At 41.1% G+C, this 16,216-nt stretch overlaps 1 protein-coding gene and 1 pseudogene across 1 annotated transcript in view; one reads left to right on the top strand and one right to left on the bottom strand.

Annotated features, from left to right (window-relative positions):
• LOC146799818 (uncharacterized) overlaps positions 1–5,503 on the bottom strand; it is a 52,902-nt pseudogene extending 47,399 nt beyond the window's left edge.
• VTCN1 (V-set domain containing T cell activation inhibitor 1) overlaps positions 1–13,367 on the top strand; it is a 267,404-nt gene extending 254,037 nt beyond the window's left edge. The window contains exon 5 of the mRNA XM_085620698.1: positions 12,979–13,367. Within this exon, the coding sequence (XP_085476824.1) occupies positions 12,979–13,025 (47 nt within the window). The 3' untranslated portion in view covers positions 13,026–13,367. The remainder of the gene's footprint in view (positions 1–12,978) is intronic.
• The last annotated feature ends 2,849 nt before the right edge of the window (positions 13,368–16,216 follow it).

Genomic DNA, 16,216 nt, shown 5'->3' with positions numbered 1-16,216 from the left:
ATTAGCATCAGGGCTCGACCCATCATAAAGCCCCTGTTCGCACACGATCCCTGACTAAGCTGTTTTCACACCTGACTCTGTTTCCCACTTTATGGCTTGTTTTACGAGCAGGAGGTGCCCGTTTTATTGGGGTCTGCTGTTATCTGATGAGGGTTCTGAGCCTTGCTGGGTACAATAACTGCATGCTTAATGAACTGAAATGTGGGATTGTCATTATGGCTCTGCTGTTCCTTTGAAACCAAAATATGTGAATGACCACTTGTAAAACAGGGGCGGTGTTGCCCCCAAAGCGTAATTTTGTGTATATAAGTAAAGACTGGTTTTTGGTTCAGGAGCAGTCTCCTGAGAACATACATCGTGTTGTACTTCTTGGATATCTGTGATTGGTCTGCAGCCAATAAAGACGTTCTTTGATTTCACCTAGAAGACTCTGTTTTTCTGTGGGTCTGAAACAGGAAGAATCCGAATTCTTAGGGTGTGTTCCCCTGCACCGCTGGGTTCTAAAAACCCGGTACTTCAAGTGGAGTGAAAAAAGTTTGAAAGTGTACTATAAACAAGCATTTGCAATGCAAATAGGTCTCGCATTTGTGAGTTAGAGCTATTGACACTGTAAATGGCAATGTTTTTTACCTACACGTTTTATTTTTGGAGTTAATGTATGTAGTGTGCAAAATCCCTTGGAAAGGTCCTGCAGCACTTCATAATAAATATATTGAAAAAGACGAAAGTGTGGATTGTGTCAACAATTGCTTGGCACGTACCTCAAGGGTGAAGTGTCGCAAAACACATGCACACCGTGGTGCTTTACTAATGCGAAACTCATTAATAAAAGTAGTGCATACAGACTAATTAAGGTGATTGGGATCGGAGCATTTGAATCCGAATCCTGGCTTCTCTTTCATTTTCTATACTATTTGACTCACTCTCCTGCGTATTGGTTATCCCCTAAACACTGGGAGGCAATGAAGTTTGCCAAGGGGGCGGGGGGCAGAGGGGCAGAGGGGGTACATGAAAATGTATTCATTGCCTAGTTGTCAAAGGTCGCCCGGTGCTATTAGTTAAAAGTATGCAATTTCATTAAAATAGTACTTTACTCGCATCTATGAGAAAATCGACATTCACTAAACAAAATGCCAGCATGCGTGTCAGTTTTCACAGTGTTTTAGACAGTACTGGTTGCTTAGTTTCATTGCAATAATTTTTGTATTTATTCTTTTACACAGCATCCAAAGTAGGTTACCTAACCCCAAAGCCCCGAGTTGTTAAATGACCCATAGAAGGGAGTGTTTTATAGTTGAGCAAATGTGTCCAAATGTAATTTTGGTAGAGCCATGGAATGATCAGCCAATGAGGTACTCGACGAGCAGGTATTTAACTACACTTTCAAAATGTACGGTATTGTGGCTGTTGTTTGTTTTTACACAAGCACCTCTCTGAATGTGTTTATTAACACAGAGGCAGTGCCCACAGAGGGGCGACTAAAGCACAGAACAGAATGTATTCATTTATCCTGAATGTGAAGGCACCCGGAAGGCTTAGGTGCCCGCCCAGAGAGGCAAGGGATCCCAGCACTTCTACAGACTGCCTTGCTCCTCTGTACCAGCAGGGCACAGCTCAAAATCTGCCGCTTCTGCTAAGAATAGGTGAGGGGGAGGAGGTTGGGGCATGCGGGAGTTGCCGGCAGATTTCCAGGTTATTGAAAGTGATGATTCTGACGTGAGGCAATGGAGACTGACTTAGTCTGTTTGTCTGCACCAGTCTATTTCTCAACCATCTACCGGGTTCACTGTCACGTATCCATTTATCTCTCTTTGTTAGAGGTGCGCGAGCCAATATATTAATTAACAGGTAGAGCCAGCCGGAGACGAGCCAAGCGTATACAAGTCAGTGGACGAGCCTTGAAAATGATCGGTATGTTAATCATACAGTAAACATGATGTAAAGGTGTGATAATGTCTCTTCAAAATTCAAAAAAGTGCATTTCTTTAGTGCTTCACCCCGGTAAACAAGATTATAGCACTGAATTGAGAGGACGTTATTAAAAGTGCTTGTTTTAAGCTTGAGTTAAAACACTGCCGCTCCTCCCGCCCGTCAACAATGCCATTTGTGAACTAAGAGGCGTCAGTTGCAATGCATACCCCGAATGTTGCCTAGAGTCTTATTATATTTAGAGTAACATTAAAATCTAGTTCATTAAACACAAGAAGTTTTTGTACAGCACACATCTTGAACTCGCATATTTCAAGGTGGCAATAATAAAGATGAAAACTGAAGTGCCGACAGGCAAGAAAACACGAACGGGGGGTGGGGGAGTGTGAGAAGTCACAGACTGAGGGAGAGGGCAGTGCGATGGGGAGACAGAGAAGAAAATAGTGATAGGAGTAAAGGGGCCAATAGCCGTGGAAGGATACACATGATGAATGAGGAGGGACTAACAAGCCTCAAACCAATCAGATGGCAGCATTTAAGACAAAAGCAAATGGGCAGACAGTGGGCGGAGCTTCCACACTACAGTATATACTACATGCTTCGCAAAGCGATGGCAGCGCATTCGCGCTGCAACGCTAGGCGAGACCTAAAAAGGCATGAGCAAAGAAGTGTAATTAAGAATATTTTATCAGAGGCAAGGCCTTAGTAATACGAAATACCCTGCGTATAAGATTATAATAGTTTCATCCCAATTATTTTCAGGGAGAAAAATGCAAATACTCCAGAGAATGGGCTTACATCCACCCCACCCTCCAAAAAGAGTAACTTTGGAGAGCCACGGGCAATGGGTAATGGGTCAAGGGAGCCGCAGGATGAAAAAGTTTGGGAACCACTGCCATGGGGTATTACAAACCCACGATGCTGAGCTCAACCAAGTCTCTAATTTAAACACACCTTGGTTAGTGGGTACAGCACCAGAGTAATCAAAAATACACTTTACAAACATATAGCCCCATTGGTATTAAAAATGTAAAATCTTTACCCACTGGGAAGAGGTTTCAATTGTGATATTTAGGTCACAACATATATGTCAGATAATATTTATTTTGTCAACATATAACGCAGCTGTTGGTACACAGCACAAGTGCCAGATGGGTAATGGTGTGTGAGGGGGGGGAAACACAATACATAGTAACCGGTAGTGCCTTTCAATAGTTTGCATCTCCTACTTCTGTGTGGTCTTTTTGCTCATGGAATGGAATGTGATATCATGGGTGATCAGGCAAATTAGACTTTTGTAGAAAATGCCTTGCCACAATCAGTGTGATTATGTTTTCTTAACAATATGGCTCAGCTGAGGTACTGTGTATATGTGTATGGTATTACCAGAGCACAACCAAGCAGAAGGGCAGGTGAGGTACTTTAAATGGTCAAAGACAAGCATAAAGTCAATGAGTGACAGGAGAGGTTGTGGATGGTAATGCACTGTGAAGGATCAGTGATCTCTTCATGGTGAAATCCGTTTGACACTCAGAACATCTATATGGTTTCTGAGCAGTGTAATTCTCTGATGTGCTATCTGCTGGCCCTCGCCGATGAACACATTTTCACACAAAGATCATCTGCATGGCTTCTTTTCAGTGTGATTCTTCACGGGTAGTAACTGATCCTTTTCCTTCAAAGCCCTGCCACATTCAAAACATTTATACATCTTTTCCACAGTATGTTCAGCTCCCGTAGAATCAGCTACCCACTCGAACTGACTGGTTTCCCCAGTATGGTATTGCTAAAGTACCATCAGCTGCCTACTTGTACTGAAAACGTTGTCCCATAGACTACTTTGATATGGTTTATCTCCCGTGTGATTTCTCTGATGTTGTGATAAGTGGTCCTTCCGCTTAAAAGCTTTTTCACATTCATCGCATTTGTATGGCTTCACTCCTTAGTGATTTCTCTGATGTAGGGATAAGTGGCCCTTTTGTCTGAAAGCCTTGTTACACTCTGAACATACATATGGCTTCTCTCCAGTGTGGCTTCTCTGATGTACCAGTAAATTAGTTTTTTGCTTAAACGTCTTATCACACTCTGTGCATTCATAGGGCTTTTCCCCAGTATGGTTCCGTTCATGGATAGTCAGATAAAACTTTACAGTGAAAGCCTTGTCACATTCATTACATTTATACGGTTTCTCACCAGTATGATTTCTCTGATGTATCATCAGTGATATTCTTGCAGAGTAAGCCTTGTAACATTCAGAACATTTATACGGTTTCTCACCAGTATGATTTCTCTGATGTATCATCAGTGATATTCTTGCAGAGTAAGCCTTGTTACATTCAGAACATTTATACAGTTTCTCACCAGTATGATTTCTCTGATGTATTGTCAGTGAATTTCTTGTAGAGTAAGCCTTGTTACACTCTGAACATTTATATGGTTTTTCTCCAGTATGGGTCCGCTTATGTAGTATCAGGTTTCTCTCTGCAATGAAACCCCAGTCACATTCAGTACATTTGTATGGTTTCACTCCTGTGTGATTTCTCTGATGTAAGGATAAGTGGCCCTTTAGCCTGAAAGCCTTGTCGCATTCAGTACATTTGTATGGTTTCTCTCCAGTGTGGATACTCTGATGTAGTATCAGGTTTCTCTCTGCAGTGAAAGCCTGGTCACATTCAGTACATTTACACGGGTTCTCACCAGAATGGTTCGCCTCATGTAGTTTCAGTGATCTTTTCACAGTAAAAGCTTTGTCACATTTTGAACATTTGTATGGTTTCTCCCCAGTATGAATTCTCTGATGTAATATTAGCGCATCTTTTGTTATGAAAGCCTTTTCGCATTCAGTGCATTTGTACGGTTTCTCTCCAGTATGGGTCTTCTCGTGTAGTTTCAGTGATTTATTTGTAGTGAAAGCTTTATTACACTCAGAACATTTATAAGGTTTCTCACCAGCGTGAGACCCCTGATGTAGAATCAGTTGCCCCTTTCTAGTGAAAGCCTTATCACATGCTGAACATTTAAATGGCTTCACTCCAGTGTGACTTCGCTGATGTACCAATAAGTTACTTATTTGCTTAAACGTCTTATCACACTCAGTGCATACATAGGGCTTTTCCCCTGTATGGTTCCGTTCATGGATAGTCAGACAATGTTTTGTACTAAAAGCTATATTACATTCAGAACATTTATATGGTTTCTCACCAGTATGACTCCTCTGATGTATTGTTAGTGAACTTCTTGCTGTGTAAGCCTTGTTACATTCAGAGCATTTATATAGTTTCTCACCAGTATGATTCCTCTGATGTATTTTTAACCTGGTTTTTGTAGAAAAAGCCTGATTACATTCAGAACATTTATACGGTTTCTCACTTGTATGGTTTTGCTGGTGTACTATCAATGATCCTTTCGTAGTGTAAGACTTATTACATTCAGAACATTTATACGGTTTCTCACCAGTATGGTTTCGCTCATCTCTTATCACCTCTCCCTTTGTCTGTAAAACCTTGTTACACTCTGAATATGGATACACTTCCTCATCAATATTACTTTCCTGATGTATTGATAAACATCTCATTTTCTTGACAGCCACCTCACGTTCCAAACATATATATGCTTTTTCACTTTTCTGGACCCTCAGGTATGTCCCCAATTTTCTCTTTGTAATAAATGCCCATCAGATTGCCTCCAGTGTGTGAATTTAATACTCAAATTACCTTCTCATTGCAAATAATTCCTTTTCTTATTCAGTGAATGATACAGTCCCCTCCCGGCAGAGTGCCCCATGATGATTTTATGCAATTTTCTTTGATATTTTTGGTGCATGTTAATAGCATATTTTCCGTTTACTTCATCAAGTGGCTCGGAGTTCCATTTAGTAGTAATATTATGTCATGTTAACGAGACATATAGCACCTCTTTGGCGAGTGGAAGAAACTTTGATTCTCTGCATTTGAGCTCCTCTCATATTAATAACCATTTGTTAGACATCTTCGGTGGAAATGAACATGTTCAAGATAGGTTTCATTTCGTTCACAGTATCAGTGCATGGAATATAAGATTTGATTCTCTGGTCCCTGTGAAATCTTCCCTTAACATGTCTGTCAGAATGGGATACACAGGTCAGTGTTCACTGCCTGTCCCACGTATGACTCTTTTCAGAAAAAGGCGTTAATATTTCGTTTTTCCCTTCGTACTGCATTAATTCACCTGTTGGAATGGAAAAGATATATCGAATCAATGTCAGAAGAGTTAAAAACATAGAAATAATGCTAAACAATCCATTGTAAATTTGAAAAATATAAGTTATGTATAAAAATGAGACAATGAAAACCTGGCATACAACTAAGTCACTCAGGACACTAGGATAGTAATGGCGTCTGTGCAGTCTGAACTCCTCCTCTGTACCAAGGTAAGACACTGCTGATACAAGTACCATATTTACAGCATGAATTAACAAAGAAAGCAAGATATGGGTGACACAGGGGGCCCACGAAAACAGCATGAATTAACAAAGAAAACAAGATGTAGGTCAACCAAGGGCACACCAACAGAATGTATTAACAATTAAAGCATGATGTAGGTGACAACGGGCCACAAAGATTAACAAAGAAAGCAAGATATGGGTGACACAAGGCCCCACATAAAGAGCATGGATAAACAAAGAAAGCATAATATATGTGACAGAAAGGAGACATCACCTACGTGAATTAACAAAGAAAGTAAGATATGACTTTGGAAACAGTGACTACAAAAGGCACGCCTGGTTTCATTCCGGAGAACCTTGATAATTTAATATCAAGCAACTTCCCTTAGAAAGTAACTGAAATACTGACCTTAACAAGGGTACGGGAACTTCCTTCAAATAACACGCTAAATTAGCCATGGACGCATTAAAAGCTCTATGAAGTGTTATTTCTTTACAGACTAATAAATGGCCAAAAGAAATTCCACAATTGTTTCCACTGACAAAAATTGCTTGGTCCCCACTCATAAATCTGTCATCGAAGGGAAGAATCCTGGTTTCATTTTTTTTTTTTAATTCACCCATTTTCTTATTTCTGCCTACTTGAAAAGGTTTCAGACATGATGCAAAATGAAAGATAGAAATTAGTAAATAAATGAACCCATTACTGAGCCATACAGCAGTTGGAGTTTCAGCTAGAGTGAAATGGAACTTCTCTAAATGCTCTGTATTAAGCAAAGTGTAGGGCGCATCTTTTTTTCACGATCACCGTCTCTGGCACTCTATTTGATTTTACAAGCTGCAATGTCCAACTCAATTGCAAAATCGATCTGAACTAACTCGGACCATGTTGAAGCACACATCTTTTTGTGTGATATTGAATGCAAAGTAACAAAGTGAATAAATATCAGTTGACAATGTAATCAGGCCATAAATGACAACAGCTAAAGATTTTTTTTTTTTTTAATTCTTAGCAATTTGTCGTAAACGTTCAGCAGCTTCTTACTGAGTACCTTCCCATATTTCACTGTAAGTGGCATATATGAAACGCTTTGAACGAGGGAATCTAGGACCTAATAAAAAAATCTTGTGAGTCCACATCATCTGAAAAAAGAGACAGGTCTACTTTAACTGCGGACAAGGTGGAATGCCTTATACATTGCTGGTATAACTTTCCTACGCTATAGTTAGTAACCACACCCAAGTGTTGTGACTGAATATACTGGGGTTCTAGCCTGCTTCCTTTGAACCCCTTGGAAGAGGTTTAAAAAACTTGAATTGCAGTCATTAGTGTCAACGGGCCACACTAACCACCCATAGGAACCAGAAAGTGAAGAGTTGAATGCTTCATTCTGCACAATTTAATGAAGCTGTTCTTCTCTGAAGTTAATGTACTTTCACCAATTGTCGAACCTTGCAAATAATGGAATGATAGGTGTATTTAAATGTTTAATATTAGCCAAGCAAAGACACGTAGTCTGTTGTACTGCTTTGTTTAAAAAGATCACTTCTCGAGGGATCAGACAAGCCCTAAATAAAGCATATATACCAGGACCTGCCAGTGTCGTGTACCCCAAACTGATTTTATGTCAATACTATCTTTCCAATTGTCATAACCTTTCAGGCTTAATTGTGAGATAAAGGAGTAAGAATAAATCTATTTTTTTTTAATTAGTATATTTTTCTTTGGTCAGGAAGGGTTAAGGTTAAAATAAAATGAGACTGGGTCTGTAGGGGCATGACAAGAAAAAAAGGGAACTTTTTGAAGTATGTTTTGGGACTACCCATAGGTGGTGTGACAGGCAGTGTATATTTTAAAACAGCACCTGGAGTACTAGTTCTGTGTAAATAGTGATGTGCATAATAATGGCAGCAAGCCTTTTCACCATAATTTACAGAATTTAAATATAAATCCTCAAGTTTGAATACTGTGTAAGATTATAATTCAGATTGTATATTAGAAATGGTCGCAACATCCCATTAATCAGAAATGGAACCTGGGGTATTAACATCATCCATAGCGATTCTAAAAACATACAGAATTTGCAATGTCTCTGAGGGACCAAAAATGTCACATGGGACCTTCTCCCAAATAATACCACCATGGACAGGAAATGCAGTAATGTTCACAAGGGACCAGTCTATTCAGACCTTATATGAAGAAGAATGGAACGTAAGCACCTCTGCTACCAATTTTGCAGGCGAATGATCTGGGAGATATATCCATTCAACAGCAGAAATAAAACCATAACAAATCCAATCCAGATAAGGAGAAGAAATTCTGAAAGAAAAATCCAAAGGGAAGACCATGGAGGAATAAAATAAGTCTGTTTCAGTCAAAAGAACAGTGCACGCACACCACGCAAAGAGGTATACAAAGAAATTAAGGAAAAATCATCTACGTTAACTAAATAACAAAAGGCAGTCTGAGTAAAAACAGGAACCTCATTAGGAATTGTAGAGCAGGAAGACACCCCCAAAGGAGGTTGATAGTATACAACTTCAGTGCCAGGAGCAGCAGTAGAAAACTGCAAACTCGCATCAGATACATTTCCTGTACTGGCAATAGCAACAGATACTAATGACAGTTCAGCATCAGAAGTCCCCAGCCGGGGAGTGGTAAGATTAGGACTGCTTAGTGCATGTAGAGGAATCTCTTGTCAGATAGGGAGAGGAGACAAGGAACTACCCAGATGCCCTCATGGTCTCCTGAGGAGAATTGGCCACATGATGTAACTTGATCTCAGTTTGAGTACCCTGAACAGCAAGGACATGCATTGTTGCACGGTAGGATGAACCAAACTCTTTCTTGTCTGCAATCTTTTTCCAGACTAGTTCCACAACGTTAGGAATGCACCAGACATTTTGGGGTCTGCTCATCAGTAGCAGAACATTTAGAGTTTAATTTGAGTGTTAATCTCAGAAGTCTTGTAATTCCTGTTAGACAGTAAAACACTCATTGATGTCAAAGGGTGCATCTGCGCCACTGTACTAGAGTTATCAAGATCGGGAACATACATTTGAATTCCAAAAAGGAAAGCGTAAGGGGTCCAACGATCAAAGATCTTCTAGGGAGTTTATTTAAAGCTCTCTGTACACCATGGACCTAACTACGACCTGAACCTAATACTCTTCTGTTCCACTATCTAATTACCCTAAGGATGATAGGGTACGGAATAATGCACAGCAACACCCAGGGTGCACTGGTAAGCCTTAGAGGCAAACGCCGGTCTCTGGTCCAAGTGGAATGCCGCCACTAAATATGTACTCAGAAAGACCTGCAAATCTTTAATAATAGTGTGGGCGTCAGCCGATCACTGTGGCCACACCCATAGAAATCAAGAACAAGAATTGACAGCCAATAAGAAAAAATATATATGTGTAGTCTAGTCAGAAAAATCCAAAAGATTACGCGCACCGTGGAATGCAAGGTGCTCCAAAAGGGCATCATTGTCGTTAAGAAAAAAAGAGGAGATTCCATCCAATTCAGAAGAGCGGATGAACATTCATGTTCCTCGTAATCCAGTGCATCCAGCAGAAGAATATGGCAACTTGCGTGATATTCAATTAAACTCTCTTGCAAGAGGCGCTGTGCAGCATCACAGGTATTCCAACATGCCAACACTCAAAGTGCAGCCGCATGCATCATACGGGCATCACCAGAACTGTCCTGGTCATGTGCTAGCAAAGGACCCACCAACAGATAATAATGCGGGTCAGCGCCTGATGTTGTGGAGACGCAGATATCCAAGACCCAATAAAAAGGGCACCGTCGGCAGTGGAACACAGGTTGCATGCAAGTGAAGTAAGAAAAGCGAAAGGTAAGCCCATAGCTCACACTGAGTGCTGCCAGAGGCAAGCAGCCAAAATGTTGCCGCATTCATTCACAGTATAGTCGCCATGGGCCTGGTCTGTGCAGAACCACATGATCGGCATTCATTGCATAACAGGAGGAGAAGTACCAGCACTCCACACGTCAGCAAGAGAATAAGTGGTAAACCACCGAAGGCGCTGGAAAAACAAGAATTTATAAAGGCGGTATTACTCCAAAAATCATCTGAAAAGTTTAAACAAGGCCGGAGCCCACGGGCCCGATTCACAGAACTAACTTAAGACAAAATCCTAAACTTACTACCATTTTGGTATTCACAGAAGGCACTTACTCATTTTGGTATTCACAGAAGGCACTTACTCATTTCGGTATTCACAGAAGTTAGGAGTCCTAACTTTAGGACTCCTAAATGCCTTCTGTGAATACCGAAAGTCTTAAAATTAGGATTTTTCGCAGTTTAGAAGTAGTATAGTTAGGACTCCTAACTTTAGGACTCCTAAATGCCTTCTGTGAATACCGAAAGTCTTAAAATTAGGATTTTTCTCAATGTAGTAGTAGTAAAGTTAGGACTCCTAACTTTAGGACTCCTAAATGCCTTCTGTGAAAACCGAAAGCCTTAAAATTAGGATTTTTCTCAGTTTAGTAATAGTATAGTTAGGACTCCTAACTTTAGGACTCCTAAATGCCTTCTGTGAATACCGAAAGTCTTAAAATTAGGCTTTTTCTCAGTTTAGTAGTAGTATAGTTAGGACTCCTAACTTTAGGACTCATAAATGCCTTCTCTGAATACCGAAAGCCTTAAAATTAGGATTTTTCTCAATTTAGTAGTAGTAAACTTAGGACTCCTAACTTTAGGACTCCTAAATGCCTTCTGTGAATACCGAAAGCCTTAAAATTAGGATTTTTCTCAGTTTAGTAGTAGTAAAGTTAGAAGTCCTAACTTTAGGACTCCTAAACTGGGAAAAATCCTAATTTTAAGACTTTCGGTATTCACAGAAGGCATTTAGGAGTCCTAAAGTTAGGACTCCTAACTTCTGTGAATACCGAAAGGAGATACTGGCACATGCATCAATATAGGGTTTTGCGATTCCTTAATTGCGATTATTAAGGAATCGCAATTAAGGAATAGCAAAACCCTATGCATGCAGGAATCGCTAAAGAAATAGCGATTCCCACAAATTCCTTAATTGCGACTCGCAAATTGCGAGTCGCAATTAAGGAATGTCTTCCCATTCATTCCTATGGGCCTCCAGGCCCATAGGAATGAATTGGAGATTGCGGGAGCAATTTGCGAGTACCAGTAGGTACTCGCAAATTGCTCCCGCAATTTCTATGGTGCAAGGGTGTCAAAATGACACCCTAGTGCACCCATGTATGTGAACTCTGCACAAATGTTGCATACACACATGCTCTAAGTCCAGCTTCATGGTAATTTACTCCCGCTAATAGCGAAATCGCTATTTTTTACGCTTTAATGCATTGCATTTAAGGAATCTCAATTTGAGATTCCTTAAATGCACTCGCAATTTAAGGAATCGCTATTTTGACATTCCTTAAATTGCGATTTTTGCATTTGGGATGATGCATCCCAAATGCAAAAATACCGGTCGCAAAGGGGCAGATTCTGAGAATCTGCCCGTTTGCGACCGGTTTTGTGGTTGATGCATGTGCCTGTAAGTGCCTTCTGTGAATACCAAAATGAGTAAGTGCCTTCTGTGAATACGAAAAGGGTAGTAAGTTTAGGATTTTGTCTTAAGTTAGTTCTGTGAATCGGGCCCCACAAGTTTAAAAAAAAGTGCACAAGGCCTTCAGTATCAGACGCATTAAACTTTAGTGAATCAGTTCCCCAAAATGTAGTGGGAAATTCATATTCAGCAGTGACTGAATCTCACTAGATGTTCTAGCCACCTGCAATTCGAAAGTCTCTTGAGCAGAAGTTAGAGCGACTTGAGTCTGCTTAGTTTATTGAAGTCTGTTTTCAAAGTGGGAATGGAAGGCCAGAGGGAGCTATCTACTATCCCATGCACAGGCGAAAAAAGAAGATTGCTGCAACAAGTTACTCTTTCGGAAACCGTTACTATATACGGAATCCCTGCCCATAACCCGCAGCAGTTGTGGTTATTTAGGATAAGATAACTACCGTTAGAAAGCAATATGAGTGTGAGAGTTATTGAGGGAACTGGTGTTCCTTTCAGAAAACAGGCCAAATTGGGCACGGACACGTTGCATGCGCTGTGAAGCTGATCTTGTGTACAAACTCACGCGTGTCCTCTCCTGTCAGGAAAACCTCCTTATCCTCACGCAGACAGTGAAACGTAACAGTAAAGACCACATTTCGTGCAGAAAGGTACTACCCAGGGGTTCCAATCTCCCTATAGTCTCTGATACGATACTAGCCAATATAAAAGGGTAAGCAGTTAGTTTGCAGGTGAGTCAGCGCCTTGAGGCAGTAGCAGACGTTGATAAACAAAGCAAAATGCCTAAGATTATTGCTAAGGTGTATAAAGCATTAGGACATAATAAATGAGGAATAAACCTTTTACTCAGCTTCTGACAAATTCCCCTCCTGAAAAGGAGGGGTGTCCATGTATTCCTAAAAAGAATTGGAACAAGAATAAACAACAACAACATCAGAAGCAAGGTTTGCATGCTGGTTCATCGACACCTGAGGCTTCAGAGTGTAGGTGACCGCTCTAAGATTAAGACACCAGAGAGGTTTCAGGTTCCTGATCCTATTTCTCCTCGTTCCTTACAGGACTCGTCGGATCAAAAGTCCAGTGGAGGGGAGCGTCAAGATTGTAGACAAGGCAAAACCACGCAACAACGACGTGATCCACCACGCCAGTTTGACGGAAAGGCCAAACCAGAGGGACAATTGCTGTTTCGAACCCAGTTTCAAAATAAAAAAGTTGCTGCTTTAACAGCGAGGTATGCTCAGATGGTGAGAACCCTGCTCCTTGATTGGAGGTGGGCTGTGACACTCCTAGACAGCGGTGGGGAAATTACTATAGTACGGGAGGTTCTCCGTCATTGTCTGGAGGCGAGAGCAACTGATACGTTAATTACAGTGGAAACAGCTGATACAAGAGCTGCACCCCCTGATAGACCTTTATGACACAGTCCTCCAAATTGAAGGTGATACACAATGTACAATTGAGGGTATCTTAAGGTCTGTATGGAGTGGTCCGCAATGATCTAAATAGACACATTATAATGGCTTATCTGATACTATAAGGGGTGTCTGCAGTGGACGTGTAACAGTGGAACTTCTAACTTGTTGACAAATGTCACAACAAAGTTTTAGTCTGCTTATAAAGACCCTGCCACGAATATTGTTTCTGCAATAAAGAAATTGTAGCCCCCACACCACCAAGGGCAGACGTAATTCCTTCTTGATCACCAATTATTAATTCTAACCTGCAGACCTCGTTCGGTATCATTGGATCACACACCCTGGGAATGCAGGGAAACAAAATATTCTGAGCACTCAGATAGGAGTATTTGGCTCGATAGCTTTTAGGTCGGGGTGTGCTACTAGGCGAAGTAGTGACTGCACCTATAATGTCATCATCTACGCTCGTATGTGAACAAATAATCGCAGCTACTAAAACAATCTGAACAGCCGCTGGTCGGGCTGGACCTTCCCGTTGGGAGCAGGGTCAAGACTGATTTGCATATGGCTGGGTTCAAACTGGAAGGGCATGGTGAGCAAAAAAACGATGTACTTAGGCCCAGATCTCTGTACTGGGGTGAATGTATGACATTGTTCTGCATTCTGTCCATCAACTGTTCTTTTTGCATATTTTAAAACAGCACAGACTCATCCTCTACCGAACGTATCACATTCACCCTTTTTCTTACAAACGTACATTCCTTCATATACCTGAAACCATGGGTACATTTCATATCAATATCACGAGGTTCGTTGTACCGCTCCTGTGCCACCGTATCCTGCTGATTGCACGATCAATAGTCCTCGTCAATCATATACTTTCCAAATTACTCGTCAATGATAATCTGAATCATTTTCTATTTGGATACCCAATATCCCTTTATACCTCGCGACTATAACAGGCATAAATTGAGTGGTAAAATCAATAATTCCAATGCACAGATGCCCAAAATCTATTTTTCCCTCATGACTATAGTAGACATAAATTGAGTGATAACATCAATTAATACTATGCACTAAATAACAATGGTGTTTCCATTTGGAGATAGTACAGGTTTATCCGTCCAATTCTTATGTATTTTGAGTGGCTTGTACAATGTTATCAATTCGCGTTTCGGAATGAAAAGCCTTTATTAGGACAGCCACTACTTCTTTGATCCTAGTCTGTACCCAGCCGACCTGCAAAAACAAAATACAGAGCCATACTGAGCCACATAACTCAAATTTAATACTGGAAAATAAACTGAAAACGGGTTTAAGGCGACCAAACACCTAAAATGAACCTCTACCGTGCAAAAATTGTGTCCCATGCAAAATTCACACCGAAAAGAATGAAATTCCAAGAAACTTCGCAGACAAGAACTAGCCCCCGCCCTGGAATGATCCAACGTGTGGCTACTGCTCAGCTAAACATCCAACATCAATCTGTAAAAACAGAAATGAGAAACATGTAAAAATAAACACGTCTAAAATAGAACATACCAATGTGGAATAAAATGACACCATCAGATGGTTTACGCGGTCTTGAATATTTTATGAATCCAGGGTCCTTCCAATTATACTCTAGTTAAACGAAAAACGTGTTTTAAAGAACAAACAAAAAGGAAAGCCTCCCAAATGTAGTAAATTGAGGGAAATCTCAAAGTAAGGACAGAGCAGGGAATATCGCTACCTGTGCTCTTATTAGAAATCCTTAGGTGAACTGGCATGAGTTGCCGCCTATTCCTTATGGGGTGAATGGAGTCTGCGTGGTGAACTTCTGTTTTCGTCTCCTGAAGATCAAAAAATTAAAGAGACCTGAATTTAATTTCCCTAGATATGGCTAAAAGAAGCCGAAAAGCCCAAACCTGCCCGGATAGGCTCACCCTGCCATGAACAAGAGATATGCTTGTCACTGTTCCTGTGGGAAAGGCTCGATAGAAGCATCCAATATACTGAGCACACCTAGACACAAGCCACATCTTTTGCAATGTGCTGAATAGTTCGGCACAGGGAATAAAGTGACAACTTCACCAACCCCACATCCCTTCGGTCTGTTGAAGGGCTCCGCTTCATATTCGGTCCAGCACACAATCTCTGGTCTTTGCTTGTAAATCTGCTACACACGGGATTCCAAGAGGATCGGGCATCAGAGAAGGGCGTAAAATGATGCTCCCCTTATAAACCGGAAGTATCCCGTCCCCCTCTGTAGTGCAAGCCATATAACCCATCCTGCACAAAGCGCCAGCCATCTGAACGTGGCATTTTGTTATCTTAATACCGTATCAGAGCACCTCATGGAATGTTCGAATTGTATACCCCAGACCCAAGCTCTTGCTTGAAGAAAGGGCCATCGTCTTCTCTACACATCACCCTAATGTATAGGGCATAGAATAATCCGAAGCCAATAAGTGCCTGGTTGTCCTCTTGAAGGGCGCATTCGACCATGGACACTCGCCTAAGCGATGCATCTAAGGCGGAGGCCATTTTAACATAGTTTGATGGAGAACCAACGATTCATAAAGCGTATCTCGCTGCTTCATAAATCTTGTCTGCGCCCCAATTCTTACAGGAGCCATTATTATGAGTAGAGATAACGACCTCTATTCAGTAGATGGTGGCTCATTCTCATACAGCTCGTCATTCGTATCTTGTGGCTCTTTCCGAAGGGGTCTCGCTGTGGAGGGTGAAGATACAGAGCTCTTCTCTCAACCTCCTATCGGCGGAATCTCCATCTTCCTTGGCCACAATCTTCTCCAGAATAAGCCACTGCATGTTCTCTGGTTAATGTCTCTTTTCTATCGAGCGTTTTACCATGGGGGCAGCTATCTTGTGAGTTTTA

This window comes from Triturus cristatus, chromosome 8 (assembly GCF_964204655.1).
Source record: "Triturus cristatus chromosome 8, aTriCri1.1, whole genome shotgun sequence".
Lineage (NCBI taxonomy): Eukaryota > Metazoa > Chordata > Amphibia > Caudata > Salamandridae > Triturus > Triturus cristatus.
This window is presented reverse-complemented; position numbering and strand designations above follow the sequence as displayed.